Genomic DNA, 21,735 nt, shown 5'->3' on the forward strand with positions numbered 1-21,735 from the left:
AATATCAACAAATTATTGGCCACCACTTTGGAGCAGTCCCCAGGCCATGGGAGGGCCAAAACTTCTATAACTATTGTCTTTTAATGTTATGGGTAAGGAGACACACTTCCATTGTCTTCCTGTGAAAGCAGTGAAAGGATGCAGTGTGGGAAACCAGAAGAGACTCACTCACAGAGCCCCAGTGGGGACAATGAATGTTGATCTTTGTCCTCGGTAGACAGAGAGTGAAATGGAATATGGTGGCATAATGCTGAAAACCGATCATGTTAAACATACAGGTGTTAAGATACTTAACATGCAAATATTTATTCTTATTAATAAGTGTCCAAAATGAATGTACATTAAATATGTCACTAACATTGTTTCAGCGGTGGATTGTTGGCACACTTTAGAACCAAATTAGGCTGTGAGTCCTTAACTATCGATCACTAGTTGGTTATGTGCAATCCAAATTTTGTCCATTAAGTGTAATAGTTAGGTGCAGATTATTTTAGTTATAAACAACTGATTTGGTTTTGACAGTAGTTTGGGATTTTGGTCATGCCAACCAATCATGTACTTTCCCTCCAGATGGTTAGTGATGTCACACAGTTTCAGTCAAAGCACAGCCAAACCTTTATATAATTTCTTTTCAGGGTCCTTTTGTCGTGCACTGACCACATTATTCAATACTGAGTGAGGGAAACTGAGAGCAGCTACAAACCAGAGACAGAGGACACACATGTGACATGGACGAGATGACTTTGTCCAGCACAAAAACTGTGTATTTTTCCTACTAGCAATTTTCAGCACTTACAGTCAATTCAAAGAGAGAGAAAAAGTTAAAAAATAACATACAGAGAAGTCCAATTCCAAAAAACATTTCATGATCACATAGTATTATCATAGTTGGCAGAATATATATGATGTGAACTTGTCGCTACAAAGTCGTGAATTGGTGCTCATAACTTTGTAAACATCTACCTTGCTTTATGTGAAACACAATCTGTTTGTGTCTTTTATAAGCTGTTCAGTACAGTGAGTAGACATGATTTTTTGTTGACGTTTAACATAAATATTTTTTTAAAAACATGCCAATTTATATAAATGTGTAAATTTATATAAATTCATCTTTAAACCAAGCTATCAATTTTCAAGAAATTTAACAGACAATCGAACTACACGTTTCATTTAACTAAATTATCAAAGTCTGGAGCAATATAATCAAAACTTAAGGAAGCTGAATTATTCGTTTTGTGTCACTGTATTGAATTGAACAACATTAAGCCATCAAACCAATTCATGTTTTTGTGCATTCGTGCATGTTTTCATTTTTTTTTAAATGTAGCTTTAAACATGTCCCGTTTTAAGGACGTCAGACAATGTATCTAACGTGTTGTATAATGAGGCACACTTCTATTGTTCTTCCAGTGAAAGCAGTGAAAGGGAATTGTGTGGGAAACCAGGCAAAACTCACTCACATAGCTGCTGTGGGACAATAGATCCAGACCTTTGCCCTGACAGATTAACAAGGAATCAGGAGTCTAAACCCCCCTCAAATTACAAAATCACATGGGCCATCATACTTTTTCTTTTTCTAACTAAGAGAATAACAGCTGAAGTCCAAGTTACAGTATATTGCTTATGATATCTGTTGGCTTTCCAAAAGGAAACAATTCCATTATCATTACAAACAATAGTTTAAATAAACAATGCTTGATCAAAATGTGTTATAGACGTATATCCTGGGGTTCAAGAAATGCATTCAAGGCTTAATGGGCAATTATTTGCTGAGAAGCCCATCCACTGTGTAGCACCTGCACGTGTGCAGTCCATTAATGAAAGTCTATTTGTAGGCAGGCACCTGCTAATTTTGGAGGACTGTGGCAAAAGCACCAACAGCTTTTTATTACTGCAAAGGGATTTGGCACACTTCAGCAATCCCCATGAACACCCCATCACAGAAATTGCAACCTGAAAATATGATGTGAAACTACTCTGATTATGGCAAATTTTCACCACAATTTCAAATTTTACTACCACTCAGAGCCAGCCAATGGGATCCTTTCCCTCCAGATGGTTGGTGATGCAATACTTTTATTCTACAGCAACACACGGCCAGCATCTGCCACTAAAGTCTCTTTGTGGCTCACTGACAACAGCACAGGGAGTCAGTGTGGGAAACCCAGATCAACGTGTTGCTCCCATTGACTAAAAGTCACTGACACAAGAGCAACAGCACAATTATTGCCTTGAGTACTTGAGTAAAGCAAAAAACTACAGCAAACCAATCAGCAAACTAAAACAGCCCACAATACCAATCTGATAAACTGTCAACATGTTAGTAAACATAACTTGTTATCCTGCATAAAAATTAAGCATTTCATTAAAACTGAATGATGTTCAGTTGACTATCTATTTAAAAAAAAAACGATGCATTAAAGGTTTGGGTTTAGAAATTATCAAACAAATTGAGACCAAAAAATCTAAGTAAGTTTTAATTTATATGTGGTTCATTAATTAGATCGTTAATAGATCATTAAGATGGGATGATGAGTGTCTACTCATATTAGTTTTCTTTACAGGGTTTCTATTTTCTAAGATTCAATTAGAGCTCTGAGAGTACCTCTCTCCTAGAGTCCATCACCTGTTCCCCTGATCTCTATCCACTGTTTCCTGGGCTATAACAGGAGCATGATGCCACTGATTGGCTCAGACTGGGAAAACTCAAGCAGGGAAAGACCCAAACATTCATATAGAGATGGTGAAGTATAAATAGGAGGGATATCAGGTTCTGTCCACTGAGACCTTTACAGCACAGAGATCCACCTACAGTCCCTACTGCAATGATCACTTATCAGAAAAAAAAAAAAGATCAGTTATCAGGAGAAAGTGACTCCAACTCATTAGGTAAATCAAAAATTGATGCAATTGTCAAAAACTTGTAATAAATTAGATACTTTTTTACTAAAACAAAAGTCTTGAATTTTTTTAAAATTTATTTTCTACTTTCTGCAGCTGGGAAAGCCTCTTGTGGAGAAGTTGTGCAAAGACAGAATTAAGTCCTGCGTTGAGCAGCTGAAGTTTATCCTGGGTCCAGAGTTCCTCAAACACCAGCCGGACTCAAAACTGGAGAAAGCAGAGAAGCCTGCTGACCCACTTCAACAAGCTGCTCTGGTGCTCTGACATGAGCCTGAGAGAGGCTGACTCTCTCCTCTGAGCTCCACCGTCCAGACCAGCATCACCAAAAACTAATGTTCAAACAACAGCGCCCTCTGGCGGTCAATAATAAAAGCAGCGAATAGTCAACAACCAGAATAAACTTGTCTGCAGAGCCCTTCTGGACCATCAGACACAGACTTTTGCCCTGAAGGAATAGAGCTTAAAACGTCTGTTCTTTTATGACAATCAGTTTAACATCAAGCCTTTGATTAAAACTGTTACTCTAGTTTTTTTTTTTATATATCACCACTATTTTGTTCACTAAACTGTTTCATTTACAGAGTTTGAGATAGATCTTTATTTTTGGGGTAAAACTAACTAAAATAATTTAGCAATACATTACAGTAATTTAAAAATTCAGTTACAACATTTTTTTTTAATGGCACAGCTGTAGTGGACCCGTTGTTGTTAAATTTGTATTAACTACAAAGATTCCAGAGCTCATAGTAAGCACAGCGGGTTAGAGTAAAGTTGAAGTGAGGTTAAGCATTACAAGATGAAGCTGTATCCTGTTACATTTAAGACTATGTGAGGTTTAAGTTAAGGGGAAACAACTTCAATTTCTAGATAATCTAATTCCACCCACAGGCTGTAGCTGTACATATTTTTTCAGCTGCTGCAAAATCTGACCTTCTTGTTGCTCATGTAAACTCTGAGTGACTAAAAGTTGAAGGCCATCTAATACTGTTAATATTTTTGCTTAAGTTATTTATCTCAATTTTGACAGGGCATGACATTCAATTTTATTTTTACATATTGATTAATAGGTAAATATTTTTAAAGATGATTCTATGGGAGAATTTTCAACCTGCAACAGGGCACAAGAGTTATTTTTATTATTTATTTATTTATGGTTAAGTGAATACTCTGGAGAAAAGAGTAGGACACATTCACCCCACCAGTTGTGAATTAATCCACCAGAAGCACTGGACACACTTCATGAAACTGCCACCACCATCCCCCACCCCCAGGACCCTAAGACAGGAGTGTCCAAACTTTTTTCACTCAGGGCCACATACATAAAAATATAGGAGGGGCTGGGCCACTTTCTAGAAATTAGGTATATAACCTTAACTTTAGTGTATTAAAGTTAGAAAAATCACTTACAAGTGGTCGAATATATTATATTGTTGAATATAATTAAAGACAAAACTGCCTTCATCACAGCTTTCCATAAATGGATCTTTATTGATTTATTCAGAAAAAGCTTTGGTAGCTCATTCTCAGAACAGCAGCCTCAGATTTCTTCTTAGACAAGATTTACAGCACAGAGAAAAAACAATAAAGGGGAAAATGGGACGGGCACATTTCAAGTTTGTTATTTAAGTTATTAGGCTTAGCAACACTATTAACGTTCGTTTGAAACCGTTATCAACATTAACAGACTGAACTGGACTTAATAACAGGAGTGCATATAATTTTAGTAAATTATTCTGGTGAGTATCAGCTGCGCTGGGTATGTAAATCGGGACATCCAGCCGCGGTGCTGATCGCCACTCGTGCCAAAAATCCAGACAAATGTCACTTGATCAAGGAGCAAATCTGCATCAGATGAGATCAGCTGACTTTGCGTGTACGTGGGCAGTGCACAGCGGTGTGTACTCTGTGTGTTAACAAGAAAAGCGCATATAAGAAAGTGGTGTGCAAAAGCAGGGTAGTGACAGAATTGATGCGCATTATTGATATTTGAAGCATGTGTACCTGCACATTAACACACGGGTACTGTGGAATATATTTTTTACTCACCTAAAGTGCTCGTCCACTCCCCGCAAAAAAATAGCAGCTGTGCGGTGTCTGTGGCATCAGTGCTCTCATCGCATGCGATGGAGTAAAGATCAAAAGCACAGCTTTATCAGACAGTTGCAGTTTAATGTTGGCTGACAAGTCTTCAACAACTGGATTTCTGGACATGCTGACGTTGTTGACGGGCGCATTATTTCGGTGACTTTAACGAGGCCGTGTTTTATGAGGTCTCCATCTGAAAAAGGCTTGCCATGTCTTGCGATGAGTTGGGCGACCTCATAGCTAGCTATTGTAGCCTTTTCCTGGACCTTTTGAGCACAAAAAAATTACTGTTGCTGACCCCGCAGGAGAGCAACCCTTTGCTTTAATTTCTGCTCTCGCTCAGCACTGTAGGATGCATAGGCCTGATGTTTGGTTTCATAATGACGTCGTACATTATACTCTTTCATAACTGCCATAATTTCAGTGCAGATCAAACAGACACACTTCCCCTTGAATTCTTTGAAGAAATATTCACTCTCCCACCATGTCTGAAATTTTCTGCATTCACTTTCTACCTTTCGCTTCTTTGGTTCTGCCATGTTTAGTAACTAACTTGGGCTAAATTTCTTCTGTGATTGTCCTTTTTGGTGGAGCAACTGCCTCGATCGACAGTAGCTCCCCCTGGTGTTAAAACTAAGAAGTGCAATACACGCAAGCAAAAGTTGAAGTGTGGGCCATATTCGATTCTATTTATAAAATTACTTGCGGGCCAATTAAAAATGGATCGCGGGCCGCAGTTGGCCCGCGGGCCGGAGTTTGGACACCCCTGCCCTAAGAGGTGAAATTTTGATGTAGTTGATGGTCAGTAATCAGTAATCATGATTAGCATTAGAGGTATAAAATGTGTAGCTGATTGCAAACTGAAAATAATACTTTCCAAATAGTTGTACCCTAATTTGATTACTTTTAGAATGTTTTTTTTTTTTTTTATTATAAATTTGAACTGTAACAACTGTCCAAGGCAGCCAATTGGATACTTTCCCTCCAGGTGGTTGGTGATGTAACCTCACGTTTCTATAACAACCCACAGCATCTGCAACAGAAGTTCTTTTGTGGTTCATTGACAATAACACGGGTGTGGGAAACTGAAATTAAATTGCTACTCATGCTGACTATACGGCACGTGTCAAAAGACATGACTGCATCTGATCGGCTACATGATTATTTTCTAGAGACATTATGATTTAATTAATTGGTACAACACCAAAATATATTCTTGCATTTGTAAAAAAAAAAAAAAAAAAAAAAAAAAAAATATATATATATATATATATATACATATATATATATATACTGTGTTGGGGAGTAACGGAATACATGTACCGCCGTTACGTATTTAAAATACAAAATATGAGTAACTGTATTCCGTTACAGTTACCGTTTAAAAAGGTGGTATTTAGAATACAGTTACTTTGTTGAAATAAATGGATTACACGGCGGTACTTCTCTGTTTCATATTGTGGCGGGTCAGGACTGTTTGGGTTTTGTTTGACAGCTACTTTCTGTTGTTCCAGGCGGCAGCGTTACGGTTGCCATGGTTACAGGGTGACGCTCTCTCTCTGCGTGTTTCCTGGGTGAGAGAGCGCCTGTTGTTGTTGTGCTAAGCTAATAGGCAGAATGCTACAGGTATAGCTCTAAAGAATGTAGCATCATAGGCAGTGTAGTCCGTGCTGCAGGGAGAATGGACTGCCATACACGTTATGTGTCTGTGAGCGAGGGAGGGAGAAAAAGGAAAAGTAAGAGCTGTCATCGAGCAAAAACGGGAGCTGGAAGCATGTAAATATAATAATAACCACTGCAGCCAAGAAGAGTGCCTGACGAGCCCAGTTGTAAGTAAGCTATTAAGTCTCGACTGTACACTGTGTTCGTGTTTTCCTCCAAAAACAATAAGTTCAGCTGGAGCAGCCTTTCAGCGCCTCTCTCTGTCTCTCGCTAGCAAAGTTGACCCAGACAACAGAGTTAAGCTAGTTTTCGGCTACGAGCCCGACACAGAACCCACCGTATTAGTCAGAGGTCCCTTTACTACGGTTCGGAGCCGCGGACCTTCAGTTACAGTAATAAATCACAGCAATAGTACATTCATGTAGTTGTAAACAGCATGATAATATATTAAGTAATCCAAAGTATTTAGAATACGTTACTCTCATTGAGTAACGTAACGGAATACGTTACAGAATACATTTTGGGGCATGTATTCTGTATTCTGTAATGGAATACATTTTAAAAGTAACCTTCCCAACACTGTATATATATATATATATATATATATATATATATACATATAAAACTATATTTGTAACTCTTTATACAATAGTATAAATGAAATTATCAGTTAAAATCAAATTGATGTTTACAGTTTCCCTTAAAATTAATCTCATTATAAACAACACATGCGAAATAAACCATTAATCCCATCATTTTATTTTTACCCATAATTTTTACATTAAAACATGAATGTTTTTCCCTGACATGTGATGGGATAATCAGCGTGTGCTCGGTCAAAACCATTGATCCCAGTATCAGGCAACAGATCTCCTTTCCCTACAGGGTCACCCCTTTCCCATAATCACACAGAGATCTGTTACACTCGCTTCGTTTACCCACAGTCTTCCACCTGTTCCCCTGAGACCTCACTATTATCCCCCAGGCATTAACGGCAGCATGCTGCTGGCTCCACATGCCTTATTGTCTTGCAGAGCACTCTGATTGGCTCAGACTGTGGGAAACCTCAACCAGACTAAGACCCACACATTCATATGGAGATGCTGGAGTATAAATGGGAGGGATGAAACCAGTAGAGATCAGATTCTCTCTACAGAGATCTCCACAGCGCAGAGATCCAGGCATGGCACCTAAAATCCCTGCAGCAATTAACAGTTCTGAGGAGCATCTGACTCTGACTCACAAGGTAAATCAAAAATTAGTGGAATTTGTTTTCTATAAAATTTTATCAATTATATTTTCTTGCTAACACAAAACTCCCGAACAAAGTTATTAATTGCATTATTCTTCTTTGCAGCTCAGAAAGCCTCTGGTGGAGAAGTTACGCAGAGAGCGAATCAACACCTGCATTGAGCAACTCAAGTCTCTCCTGAGTCCAGAGTTCCTCAAACAGCAGCCAGACTCCAAACTGGAGAAAGCAGACATCCTGGAGATGACCGTTTGCTTCCTGACACAGCTACAGCAGCAGAGAAACCTGCTGACGCACTGCAACAAGCTGCAGACTGCCTCTGATAAGAAGCTGAAAGAGGCTGACTTCTCTCCTCTGAGCTCCACAGTCCAGATCATGATCACCAAAAACAAATGTCCGATCAACAGCGCTCTCTGGAGGCCATGGTAGACACGACAAACTGGAGTTAATACCAAGAAAAAAAGAGACCATATTGGTCAAATGTGACAGGACTGAATTATTTGAACTTTCTGTGTTTTTCTGTGTGTGCAAGATGACATTTCCTGAGGAAATGACAGCAATAGAGCCTTTCGTGTTAAGGAAGAAAATATCTTGTCATGCATGTAGCATGCATAAAATCTGATTGCATCAGCGATTATTATCAATGCCTAATGTACGTGTTATGGTAACATAGTTGTATATATAGTACTATAGTATTTGTCTGGTTTTTTTTCTGTGCAAGAGGACATTTCCTGAGGAAATGACCTCTTGCACATTAAGAAAGAAAACCTCGTGTCATGCATGTTGCATGAACCAAATGTAGTATTTTGTTTGTTGGTTTTTGACCATTGTGATCTAAGATTTAAATGTCCTTTTTCTGGACTGATTGTAAAATTAGACTTGACCCCCATTTAATATCAAAACAGATCTGTTCTAAGATCCAGTTGTTTATCCTTTTAATTATAAAAGGCTTGATATGACAATTTTAACCCTTACTTCACTGAGGATTAAACAGTATATTATTTGTACATTTTGATAAACACTGATCACTTCGTGATTACTGAAAAACAATCTGTTTTAAGATTAATATTTTAGCATTTTATTGAAAAATGTTTCACACTGTCAGCTTTTTTGTGATAGGTGTTTTTTTTCTCTTTTGGGAACGTAAATGTGATCTGTTTGAAGGTCAATATTAATAGTTTTCATATTGATTAATGTTTTGTTAAATGCTGTAAATGTTTTGTCTTTCACAAAGACGGTGTCCCTTCACTCTCTCTGAGTACATGTGCCTTGTAGAAATTTACAAGTTGTCGTTGTGATGTGTCATCACTTCCTGTTTAAAGCATTTATGTTTTATGTGGCTCTTGTTAAATAAACAAACACTGCCAAGTGAAAACTTTATTTCCATGTTGTTGTTTGTTGTGGTTTTCATAAGTAATGGCAAAGATGTACTCCATTCACTTCCAATTGAGGTCAATTTAAGGGCTGTTTATCACAGATCTTTGTTTAATTTACATATCCAATTAAAAATGCTGCAGTCTAAAAACTATTTAGGTTAGAGCACACAAAAGAAAAACAAGGTTCTTTTTTTAATGAGGGGAACTTTCTGGATATTTGGGTTTTTAAAACAAAAATAAAATACACTTTTTAGACACTGCTACTTTGATAAAATTAAGTGTTTCTGGTGTGTTTAAAGTAAAAGCTCTCACTTCCATGAAACTGTCACAAATGAAATCTAATGACATGCAGACTAAGACACACTTCTATTGTTCCTGTAGTGAAAGCACTGAAAGGACGGACTGTGGGAAACCAGAAGAAACTCACTCACAGAGCCTCAGAGGAACAATAGATCCAGACCTTTGCCCTGAAGTGACAGGGGATAAAAGGGAGCCTGACTCCCTATTTCTAATCTTTTTGTTGTTGTCTTTTTGGCCATGATTTTGTCCATTCCTTTTTTACATAAAACAGTAACACCATTTTTTTTTTTAAATTGTCATTTCTTATTGTTAATCTCTGTTGTAACAAGAGATCTTCGAAAGTGTCTTGTGTGGATTTAAATTAAAGACACGAATGAAAGAATAATTTTGTTATTGACAGTGCAAACTGCTCAACGTGTCACACATTCAATCGCTGTTAATTTTTTGGGGTCTAAAATCTATTTGTCATAATGCCTATTGTAAGTTCAAGCCTAAATGAAGAAGCTTCCTGTCACAGAGATGATTTTATAAGTATTTGTGGATCCAAGTTAAACTGAACAAACTAGAGGTCTTTAATTAAACGTGCACATGCAAACTCTTTAATTAGGCATATAAAAGTTATTCAAAACGAACTGCAAGTAACCTGAAGTTTACTTCAGCATTTCTTCTCATTCATTCACTTAAACCTTTGCAAAGTCTGTAGACAGTCTTTCTCTCTCTTGTCATGTTTATGTCTTGTTGGTGCTCAAATCAAAGCCGTTTCTTTCTCAGGAATATATTTTCCAAGATAATATGAAACAGAGAAACCAGGTGAACATGTAACAGCTTGCCTCCATGCCCCTGACAGAAGGGAATCTTGCTCAACAGGAGATACTGTTTCTAGAAACATGCCATAGATACAGCTTTACATTGGATGGATATCACTAATTCTTAGGTTCTGCAAGTTATCCGGCTAACATAGTCGATTTTATTAATACCCCACTTTTCTGAGAGAAAACATAAGCTGATATTTAAAACTCACAAATCGCCACTTTAAAAAACAATGAAAGTCACTGGGGATTTCTAGAAAACAGCTGTCTAATTAGATAGCTAGCTGGAAATTTATTGCAAAACACTGATGTTGTCTCAGTCTGCACAGGAGAAAATAAAGCTAGAGGACACAGAAAAGTTAAATTAATAGGGGTAGTGATGGCATCCATTCATAACATCGTAATAGAGGGGACTACATACAATGGTCTCATGTTGGATTCAAACCACTGACCTTGTTAATATCAAGTATCAGTGCTGACCACAACACCAGTGAGCTGCCCTGCAGTCTTAACATATACAGCATAAGGTTTTACAAAAGATTTAACATCTCAGCAAAAGGCCAGATGATGAAGAAATACTCAAACATTACCCATTATTAGCTGAGATTAACCTACTGTAGTTGAATTCACTTATTACAGATCTTGAACTTCTGTATGCTTCTTCGTATGCTGCAGTATCTGGCCTTCCCATTCCTGATTTAAAGCATTCTAAGTCCCTTTCCAATTTGTTGGAGTGATAATAATTTAAACTTTCACAAATTGGGTGATGGCTATGGGTAAATAATCTTCAAGATGAAAATTAACTTGTAAATTGGGGCATGCTTATTTAGGCAAATGATAGAAGTGTGGGAAAACCCATGAGACAAGAGTTCAGTGGCAATAACTCCACCAGCAGCGTGTGAATTCTCCAAAGGGATTTGACACACTTCATGAAAATTGTGTCACCCAGGAAGGCTCCCACCATCACAATCCCAAAATTTCAATCCAGCTCTCAGTCAGTTATCAGTCACAAATATGAACCGAGGATCAAAATGAGTCAAAGATTAAAAAAGTAGAAATTATTTTGATATAATCTTTTCAAATGTTATTATCCCAGCCAACCAATGGGATCCATTCCCACCAGATGGTTTGTGATGTAATTCACTGTCTCTATAACAACACACAACCAGCATCTGTGACAAAAATCCCTTTGTGGCTCAATGGCCACAGCACGGGGGTAAGTGTGGGAAACTGAGATCGACCTGCTACTCACAGTGGTTACAAGGCACGTGTCACAAGACACAGTGGCATCTGGATGGATTGAGTTTGTTTTGAGTATTTTAATGTATTATATTGAGTAATTCAAATTAAATGTGTGGATACAGCATTCAAAGATCTTATGGAGTTTTCAAAATGTGTGTTTTTGGATAAATTTTAAAAAAGATATTTAAGCTCTATGATAGAAAATACAAATTACTAAATTGTCCATTAAAATCAACAGAAGCAGAAAATGCAGAGAAATTCACCTAGTCTATCACTTTTTTTGCTTACATGAAATTCATACATTACAGCTTTGTTATTCCCGCACACGTGCACTGGGTGCTCAGTCAGAATCATTGATCTCAGCATCTGGCAGCAGATCTTCTACAGGGTCACCACTTTCCCAGCTTCATACAGAGATCTGTGGGCATGTCTCAGTCTCCCCCCAGTCCTCCAGCTGTTCCCCTGAGACCTAACCATTATCAGGCATACAGGAGCATGTTGCTGCTCCACATGCCTTATTGTCTCACAGAGCTCTCTGATTGGTTCAGACTGTGGGAAACCTCAACCAGAGTAAGACCCACACATTGATATGGAAATGTGGGACTATAAGTAGGAGCCAGGAAGCCAGCAGAGATTAGATTCTTGCTACAGAGACTTCTGCAACACAGAGATCCAACCATGGCACCTACAATTGCTGCGCCAATGACCACTTCAACGGATCATTTGACTCTGACCCACAAGGTAAATTGAACCCTGCCTGGATTTCAATTATTATTAAGTTGACAGTCTTTCTTTTCTTTTTCTAACAAAAAACAAACAAACAAGTTTATTTATGACTCTGCTCTTCTTTCTGCAGCTCAGAAAGCCTCTGGTGGAGAAGTTACGCAGAGAGCGAATCAACACCTGCATTGAGCAGCTCAAGTCTCTGCTGGGTCCAGAGTTCCTCAAACAGCAGCCAGACTCCAAACTGGAGAAAGCAGACATCCTGGAGATGACTGTTTGCTTACTGACGCAGCTACAGCTGCAGAAAAACCTGGTGACCCACTCCAACAAGCTGCAGACTGCCTCTGATGAGAAGCTGAGGGAAGTTGACCTTTGTCTTCTGAGCTCCACAGTTCAGACCAGCATCACCCAATGCTCTCTGGAGAGAAAAGACAACAGCGACCTCTGGAGACCGTGGTAGAACCCTCACACTGGACTCCATACCAGACAAGCTAAACAGACCATATCGGTCAGACATGACAGGACTGAATTGTTTAAAATTCTGTGGACTTTTTCTTCTGTATGTACAGAAGGCTTTACTTTGTGTGTGTGTGTGTGTGTGTGTGTGTGTGTGTGTGTGTGTGTGTCAGATGATATTTCCTAAGGAAAGTGTAGTAACAATATCTTTCATGTTGAGAAAGAAAATTTTATGTCATGCATATTGCATGAATTGAATCTGATTGCATCAGCAATTTTCTGTACTTCATGTACTGATGATGTTATAGTAATGCTTTTTACTATTATTGATTTTTTTCAATTGACATTGACGTTACCTTTTATTGGTTTTCGATTTTTTGGATCTAAATTTTAAATGTCCATTTTAAGGATTTATTGTGATTGTAGATATTAACCACACAAAATTGATCTGTTATAAGATCCAAATGTTTAGTATTTCTTTCATGAAGATTTTCTAACTATACGACTCAATGTGGGCAAGTCGTGTAATTGTGAGGTTTGTACCTCTTGACTGTTACTGATCAGTTTAACATTAATCTAAATTCAAGGTTGAATTTGTTATAAGATCTAAGTGTTTACAGCTTCTTTCTAAAGGGTTTTCACAGTTTTCTTAGTCGGTAAAAACTTGACAGTGATATTGGTACTTCATGATCATTACTGAGTTTAATATCTTAATTGTTCTATGCGGACATTTAGATGACGTGTATCTTAATGTATGTCATTACTAAAACTGATCTGTTTTAAGATCAATATGTTTATTGTTTTACTGAAAACATTACTGTTTTTGTTAATGTCAGGTTTGAGAAGACAAAGTAATATTTACTTTGTGAGAAAAAATTGAATTCAGCAGTTAATAACAATGTATTTTAAGGTCATTTGCTGTTTAGTGAAAGTGGAAAAAGAAATCAAATGTCAGTGAGTACTGGGTTTTTGAACATTGTAAATTGATTGTCTTTCATAAAGACAGCTTTTCCTCTACTCTTTCTGAGTACAGTGTGTCTTGTAGAAATCTACAAGTTGTTGTTGTGATGTATCATCACCACCTGTTTGAGCTTTCGTCCTTGTTGAATAAATAAACACTGCCAGTGTAAAACATTGTGCTTGCATATCATTTTTATGCAGTTGATCTGTTATCTTTTTACATTGATGCTAGTCAGACAGTGACTAACAAATTTATAAGAACACCACCCAGTGTAAGTGCATTGACGCATGCTCAATCATCAAGCTAATGAAATCCCAAAAAGCCGATTCTGTTTATCTGGACGTAGCGTTTTCAGAATGAAGAAGTCCATGTAACGTCTTTTTGGGGCACCCAAGGTTTACATTTGGTGGAACAGCTGCTATAAATTAACAGAATTGGTAATTGTGTAATTGTTAATCCACCAGTATGCTCAAACTCATTATTTAAAATTATATTTTTAATGCTAAAATATAATTGTTATCAATACAGTTTTTGTTTTTTTACAAAAAAAAGTTAAAAAAAAGGTAAAGCACATTATTATTTTTGCTTATGATACTAAATTACAATTACTTACTTGGATTCCAGAACAGGAAAAAATGTTTTAGCGATTGATTGTAATGCTCAATTAACTTCTGACTTCTCAGAGGCTTCCAGTGCACCGGCTCAAATTTGTAATGTAATTTCTAGTTTTTGACAGATTTCAAAGATGTCTGTTTTATTGTTTTATAACAGGCTGTTCAATAAATTTGTTGAGCACTGTATGTTCTTCATTTTCTGTCATATGTCTCTATCTTTGTCTCCATTTGTTGTAGACAAATACTTCAAACCTTTAGAACCCTATTATAATTGTTTATCCAAAAAATGCACATTCAGTGAAAAGCCAACATTTGTAATGAGAAGGGTCATCAATGTTATTTTAATTTGTTCAGTTGGAAGTCAAATCTTTGAACTTAAAGGTCAAATATGCAGTGTCTTAACTTTTCTGGTAAAATCATCAGATTCATACATTTAATAATTGTTTTAAGTTAATAATTTAAATCTTAAAAGATGATATATATTTTAGCTTATGTGATGCTCCATAAGGCACACTTCTATTGTTTCTCAAGTGACAGCACTGAAAGGACTAAGTGTTGGAAAGCAGAAGAAACGCATTCACAGAGCCCCAGTGGAACAATAGATCCAGACCTTTGCCCTGAAGGGACAGAGGATAAAAGGGAGCGAGACTCCACAAGCGGAAAGATGTTTTAAATCATCATGATGGCTGTGCTTCCTTTGAATAAAGCAGCGGTACCATTTCCATCAGAAAACTCTTCTTAAACTAGAAGCACTATTTAAACACAAGGTGTTTGAGAACGATTCAGCTGTGGACTAGAATCAAAGAGGTGATGTGGAAAATCATTGTACAAACCTTGAAAAAGAATCATTCAGAAAAAGCTAAAGTTTTTTGAATAACAGGAAGTCTACAGGAACTACAGGTCACAGTAATTTTTTAATCTCTCTTCTTATTTTATATTTTTTAAGCATCCACCACCTGAAACCTGTCTTTTGCAGGTTGGGGATTCAGTGAAAAAGTTTTGCTACAACAATAAAGTAAAGCAAACATCAGAGGATGCTATATGCCATGTGTACCAGTTTAGCTTTAGTAGCAGACATGCAACTCTTATTTAAAACTAATCATCAGAAATCTGTTTTGTTTTTTTGTTTTTTGTTGTAAGATTATTGAATTTTAATTTTTTCTCAAAAGGTTTGAACAACCAGTTGTTTTAAAAAAAAAAAAAAAAAAACTGGCAAGATTTTTCAGAAGATTTCACACACCCTTGCAATAAAAAAAATACGTTGACTTACATACTGGCACATGTCAATTTTTTTTACTAAAGTGTGGGAAAACTCTGGAGAACAGAGCTGAGAGTGAATAACGATCAGCCGACCAGCAGCCGGCTAATTCTCCTGAGGGATTTGGCACACTTCAGGAAACCTCCCACTCTCACAGTTAAAATGTTGATTACTTTGATACTCAGTAGTGAGTGAGTGATTATCACCAAAGTTCAAAATGTATTATAATGTTAGAAAACTTAAAATGTGACAGGTTTAAACATTCTGAGTTTAGTTTTGATAAACTTTTTAACAGAAGTTTTAAATTTAAACTGTCTGTCAGAGCCAACCAATGGGAACATTTCCCTCCAGATGGTTGGTGATGTAATTCTTTCTTTGTATAACAACACACGGGCAGCATCTGTCACAGTAGTCCCTTTGTGGTTAATTGAACACAGCGCGGGGAGTCAGTGTGGGAAACTGAGATCAACTTGCTACTCACACTGGATATACGGCACGTGTCAAAGGATGACTGCATGTGGTCAGCAGCATGATAATCGTGTTGAGTAATTTAAGTGAGAAAATCACAGGCTATTGCACTCAACCATGTTATTACAGGAAAAATTGGATTTTTTATTGAAAAAAGGTTTGATAAAAGTTTAAATAAAGTATCAAATGAAAGATCTTGATAAATTACAAATTAAATATAACAATACATTCAGTACACAATTCACTCTTCAGTTTTTTGGGCAGAAACAAGCAAAGAGCTAATGTCATCTACCTATCAGTTAGTGCCATAATTCATTAATTAGATCAAGTAAACTTGCACGTATTTGATAGGATGTTAAGGGTGTGCTGAGATATCAGATCTGCTCCCTTTCACAGATTCACAAAGCGCCCTCTTGCACTCTCTTTATCTCCTCCACCTGCTCCCCTGGGAGCTAACTATTATACTCCCGGTGGTAATGACAGAATGTCGCTGCCTTACATGCCTTATTGTCTCAAGGAGCTCTCTGTTTGGCTCAGACTGTGGGAAACCTCAACAAGACCAGGACTCACACATTCATATGGAGATGATGGAGTATAAATAGGAGGGATGAAATCAGAAGGGATCAGATTCTCTCTACAGAGACCTCTACAGCATAGCGATCCAGCCATGACCAGTTCTCGGGATCGGACTCTGAACCACAAGGTAAACTGAAGGTTTTGTTCATGTAAACTGTCAAATTGTAGAAGATATATTTTGTTGCTAACAAAAACAAAACTCCTGAACAAGTTTATTAATGACTTTGTTCTTTTTCCTGCAGCTCAGAAAGCCTCTGGTGGAGAAGTTACGCAGAGAGCGAATCAACACCTGCATTGAGCAGCTCAAGTCTCTCCTGGTTCCAGAGTTCCTCAAACAGCAGCCAGACTCCAACCTGGAGAAGGCAGACATTCTGGAGATGACCGTTTGCTTTCTGACACAGCTACAGCAGCAGAGAAACCTGCTAACGCACTCCAAAAAGCTGCAGACTGCCTCTGATGAGAAGCTGAAAGAGGCTGACTTCTCTATTCTGAGCTCGAAAGACCACACAAGCATCACCCAATGCTCTCTGGAGAGAAAAGACAACAGCAACCTCTGGAGGCCGTGGTAGACCACTCACACTGGAGTCCATACCAGACTAGCTAAACAGACCATATCGGTCAAACATGACTGGACTGAATTGTTTGAAATTCTGTGGATTTTTTTCTTCTGTATGTACAGAAGGCTTTACTTTGTGTGTTCTTGTGTATGTGCAAGATGACGTTTCCTAAGGAAATGACATTGACAGTATCCTACATGTTAGGAAAGAAAAACATCATAAGATGCATATTGCATGAATGAAATCTGATTGAATCTGCAATCATTATTATATCTGAGAGGTACTTCTTGTACTGATTATGTTATAGTAATACTTTTTACTATTGATTTTTTAATCTAAAATTAAAATGTCCTCTTTCTGACCAGAAAGTAATAATGAACTTTACCTGAACTGGACTCACTAGAACTCATTGTGGGTTGAGTTGTGTAATTGGGTTATTTATAGCTTTTTATCATCAGTGAGAGTTTTTATTTTTATCCTTTGTGGATAAAACTTTTTTTTCATCAAGTTTACTTTAATGTAAGTGATTAATGAAAAGGGATCTGTTTTAAGATCAAATTAAATGTTTTGCAGAAAACATTACATTTAAGTCATTCTCAGATTTTAAGAGACAATGCAGTTTATTTTAATGATTTTACCTGACCTGTTTTAAGGTCAATTTTTGTAAATTTTTGCTTTGTTTGAGGAAAACATTGCCGTGGCTTCCTAAATACTGCAAATCCATTGTCTTTCATAAAGACAGCTTTCCCTCTACTCTTTCTGAGTACAGTGTCTCTTGTAGAAACTACAAGTTGTTGTTGTGATGGCTCATCACCTCCTGTTTGAGCTTTCGTTCATGCTAAATAAACAAACACCGTAAGATGAAAACGCTGTGCTCTAATATTATTTTATGGCATAACTGACCTATCTGCTGAAATATATGCATTCTTCATTTTCCTTCATTTTAAGTCTCCACTTTTTATAAATACCTAGAAGGTCCAGCACTCATTATAATTGTTTCTCAAAATTACATGTTCACAGGAAAATAAAGCACTAAAATCTGTGATGAAGAGTGTTATTTAATTTAGTTTAGGTGTTGGTCATATTGAACCGAATAACAACTGGGGAACTGTGGGAAACCAAAATAAAATCACTTACAGAGCCCCAGTGAAACAATAGATCCAGAACAATCAGATTATAAATGGGAGCGTGGCTCAAAGTGAAACTTGTTTCTTATAAATTGTGTTTTTTGGCTCTTCCTCTATTTAAAAAAAGCAGTGTCAACAGTACTTTTAAAACATTTTAATTTAATATTGTTAAACAAAACAACCATTTCAAGCATTAGCTTCTGGAGAACTTTTTTTAGGTGGACCAGAGTTGAAAACATGTATTAAACCCGATTCTTTGATCCCCATGATAGAACAGAGAAAACCCGACTCAGGAGTGGTCAAAACATTTATAATTCTTTATTCAATCATCTTCCGGTAGAGAAAGCCCTGCACAGCCCAAAGCCAGTTGCAGAATCTCTAACAATAGAAGCTAAAAATGTGTCTCATATAGGTGTTATACTTTACACGTCACACATCGTTTCGATACAAACAACTCCTTATATGTTACTAGTTCCTCTTTTTTCTGTCTGGTTTCCTGTATTTATTTATATGCTTGTACAGCTCTACACTAACTTCCTGTTTTTCAGTCTGGCTGAGCACTTAGTTTAGGAGTCAAAAGTGGCCTTGCTTTACAAGCCTTTATTATTAAAATATATAAAACAATATAATCAGAAAATAAGCACTACGAACACATATTGATCTTGTAACACATGGTCTGAAAACAATGCTGTTTTATATGATTCACTACAAAGTCAAGTGCCACCATAAACCTCACTACCCCAAACGTGTTAGCTGCCGGTTTGTGAGTCCTTAGTTTTTCTGGGGCTATAGCAACTCATCTAGTCAATGATAATGTTTGTCAACGGATGTTTTCACAGCAACACACTGAAAATTAAGGATTTAGGTCTAGCTGTGTATAGTCTAATTCACATAATGAAAAGCTCATTTCAACTCAAGCCTTCAGGAGTAGACAGAAACCTACCACACAGGACTCAGGCGCAAAGAAGTTATTTAAAACAGAAATACCGCAGTATAAAAACCACCAGGCCAAAGATTAGTGAAAGTATTCTTGTAGTATTGGTGACTTACTTAAGAGATCCTGTACAAGCATACTTTGGGAAAAAAAATACAAACTCCATGGTCCTAGCTAGCTTGTTAGCCAGCTAGCTACACAACTGAATTCATTAGTGACATTCTTACAACTGCATACAGTCAAATGTTGCAAAGCTTATTTCTGGAGCACAGCAAGGAAGAGCTTGTGGTAAAACAAAAAGCTTTAGTCAACATAAACGTAAAAACTTGAGGGGACAGCGGTCTGTTCTGAAACTTCTCTGAATAATTACCTCTTGTGAATTATGAATAGTTTGATATTAAATCTGTTCTCTTCTACTGGTTGTGGAAATAAACAGAATAAAGTTAAGGTTAATAACAACCAGACTTGTTCTAAGAAATTACCCATTATGCCTTGTGGGCTTTTTGAAATTATGCAGAAACACATTATTGCTAGATTCAGCACTGAAAACAAACCTTTGAGTTATATGACAAAGGCTCACAAGTCTCTCCTCCTTTACAATCTCTGATATTTTCCTGGTTGAATTCAAAAATAGTTTTTTTGATAACGACTTCCATCAAAGACGATCAAATAATATAGTCGAATTGTTACATTTTTAGATTTTAGTTGTTAGCTGAATGTCTGTATGTTCATGCTGTGTAATAAAGTGTTCACCTAAATGTTGTGACCCAGATTTAGAGAGCAAACACAGAGACTTGTCATACTATATTTTCCTGTATAAAGAGCACATATACAGCTGTTTAACAGAAGGGATACTGTCCTGGGTCAGATACATATTTTAAGAGGTTTGTCACACTTTGGCCCATAGAAAAAAAATCCTCAAACTAATTTGGAAATGGGCACATGTCAATTTTCTGTTAAAGGAGGAAGTGTGGGAAAAATCAAGAATATCTAGTTATCTTTCCACCAGCAGTTTGCTGTTTCTCCAGAGGGAAATGGCACACTTGAGGAAACTGCTTGCTCACAGGAAACCTCCTACCCTCCCATCCATTTGGTGGCTGGTAATTATCAGTCATATTTATGCCTTAAAGTAGAAAATGTAGTGGCGGAAAACTGAAAGTAGGAGCTGCAAAACATTTTTACTTTGCTTCTTATAGAGTTTTCAAACTAATTTTAAAAATTTCAAGCTGTCAGAGCCATCCAATGGGATCTTTTCCCTCCAGATGGCTGGTGATGTAATGCTGTCTTTCTTCAACAACACACAGGCAGCATCTGTCACTGAAATCCCTTTGTGGTTCATTGAACACAACACAGAGAGTACGTGTGGGAAACTTAGATCAACTTGCTACTCACACTGGATATATGGCATGTGTGAAAAGACACAAAGGACACCAGTAACTTTATTGCACTGAGTAATTTAAACTGAGTAAATTAAAACAATGGGAACAACACTCAGCTTACTAATGGGGCAGTTGCAAAAAATATGTTTAGTAATACTATAAACCAGCCCAGGTCTAAGCACCTTTGCCTTCTTTACATCTTCCTTTAATATTCATTACATAAATGTGCACGATAGATGTTCTACACTTGGAAGCTTAGGAGTTTATGGGAAAGGAGTGTGCCATTTTTCTGTACTTGCAGGGTAAGAAGAGGAAATGTTGTTTGTTTTCCAAAAAGATTAGAGAAAGAAATTTTGTACTTAAAATTACTAATTCTGTAATAAACATTTTACAGCATAATCTGAGTTACCTTGCCTGCAAAACACACAGAATTTAGGCACTATTTAAATTGGCTTGAAATATAATTACTTCTTCTTTCCTCTAAAACAAAATTACTTATGCACTACCTAAAATTACTTCTACACATTTCAAATTACATACAGACTACTTAAATTTACTTAAAGCATAATTAACTCCTTATTTCCTGTAAAAACGTGGCTCGTTACCCCCTTATTCTAGTGTACGTCCCCTACCTATTTGCAGGTAAATATAATTACTTTGTAATTTGACATGTAATTTAGCTAAAATTTCACTTAATTACAGGGGAAGTACACCCTTAGTTGTGGGACATGTTAAAAAGTGCCACCAACTCATACATTAAAAGTTTGTCATTCCCCACTCATGCAATGGGATCATGAGTGTTAGCTTAGTCAAAGTTATTGATCCGAGCATCAGGCAGCAGATCTGCTCACTATAAGGTCACCACTTTCCCTGATTCACATAGAACTCTGTAAGTACCTCTCCATCTCCCTCCAGGTCTCCAGCTGTTCCTCTGGGACTTAATATCACCCAGGCACACAGGAGTAAGATGCTGGCTCCACATGCCTTATTGTGTCAGAGAGCCTGCTGATTGGTTTAGACTGTGGGAAATCTCAGCCAGACTTAAACCACACATTCAT

The 21,735-nt window shown here is 37.1% G+C and overlaps 3 protein-coding genes across 3 annotated transcripts; all 3 read left to right on the forward strand.

Moving 5' to 3' along the window:
- The first annotated feature begins 7,737 nt into the window (after positions 1 to 7,737).
- LOC148102799 (transcription factor HES-4-like) lies at positions 7,738 to 9,277 on the forward strand. The gene is made up of 2 exons (XM_087840904.1): positions 7,738 to 7,894; positions 8,006 to 9,277. The coding sequence occupies exons 1-2, from the start codon at positions 7,763 to 7,765 to the stop codon at positions 8,324 to 8,326; spliced, it is 453 nt and encodes a 150-aa protein (XP_087697030.1). The 5' UTR covers positions 7,738 to 7,762; the 3' UTR covers positions 8,327 to 9,277.
- Positions 9,278 to 12,249: 2,972 nt separating this feature from the next.
- On the forward strand, positions 12,250 to 13,937 carry LOC102788103 (transcription factor HES-5-like). The gene is made up of 2 exons (XM_087840905.1): positions 12,250 to 12,365; positions 12,481 to 13,937. Exons 1-2 carry the CDS (start codon positions 12,303 to 12,305, stop codon positions 12,805 to 12,807), a joined length of 390 nt encoding a protein of 129 aa, XP_087697031.1. The 5' UTR covers positions 12,250 to 12,302; the 3' UTR covers positions 12,808 to 13,937.
- A 2,771-nt stretch (positions 13,938 to 16,708) lies between these two features.
- Positions 16,709 to 18,263, forward strand: LOC148102800 (transcription factor HES-5-like). Its single transcript, XM_087840906.1, has 2 exons — positions 16,709 to 16,807; positions 16,923 to 18,263. The coding sequence occupies exons 1-2, from the start codon at positions 16,712 to 16,714 to the stop codon at positions 17,247 to 17,249; spliced, it is 423 nt and encodes a 140-aa protein (XP_087697032.1). The 5' UTR covers positions 16,709 to 16,711; the 3' UTR covers positions 17,250 to 18,263.
- Positions 18,264 to 21,735: the final 3,472 nt, after the last annotated feature.

Source organism: Neolamprologus brichardi, chromosome 5 (genome assembly GCF_056152115.1).
Source record: "Neolamprologus brichardi isolate AB-2024 chromosome 5, ASM5615211v1, whole genome shotgun sequence".
Lineage (NCBI taxonomy): Eukaryota > Metazoa > Chordata > Actinopteri > Cichliformes > Cichlidae > Neolamprologus > Neolamprologus brichardi.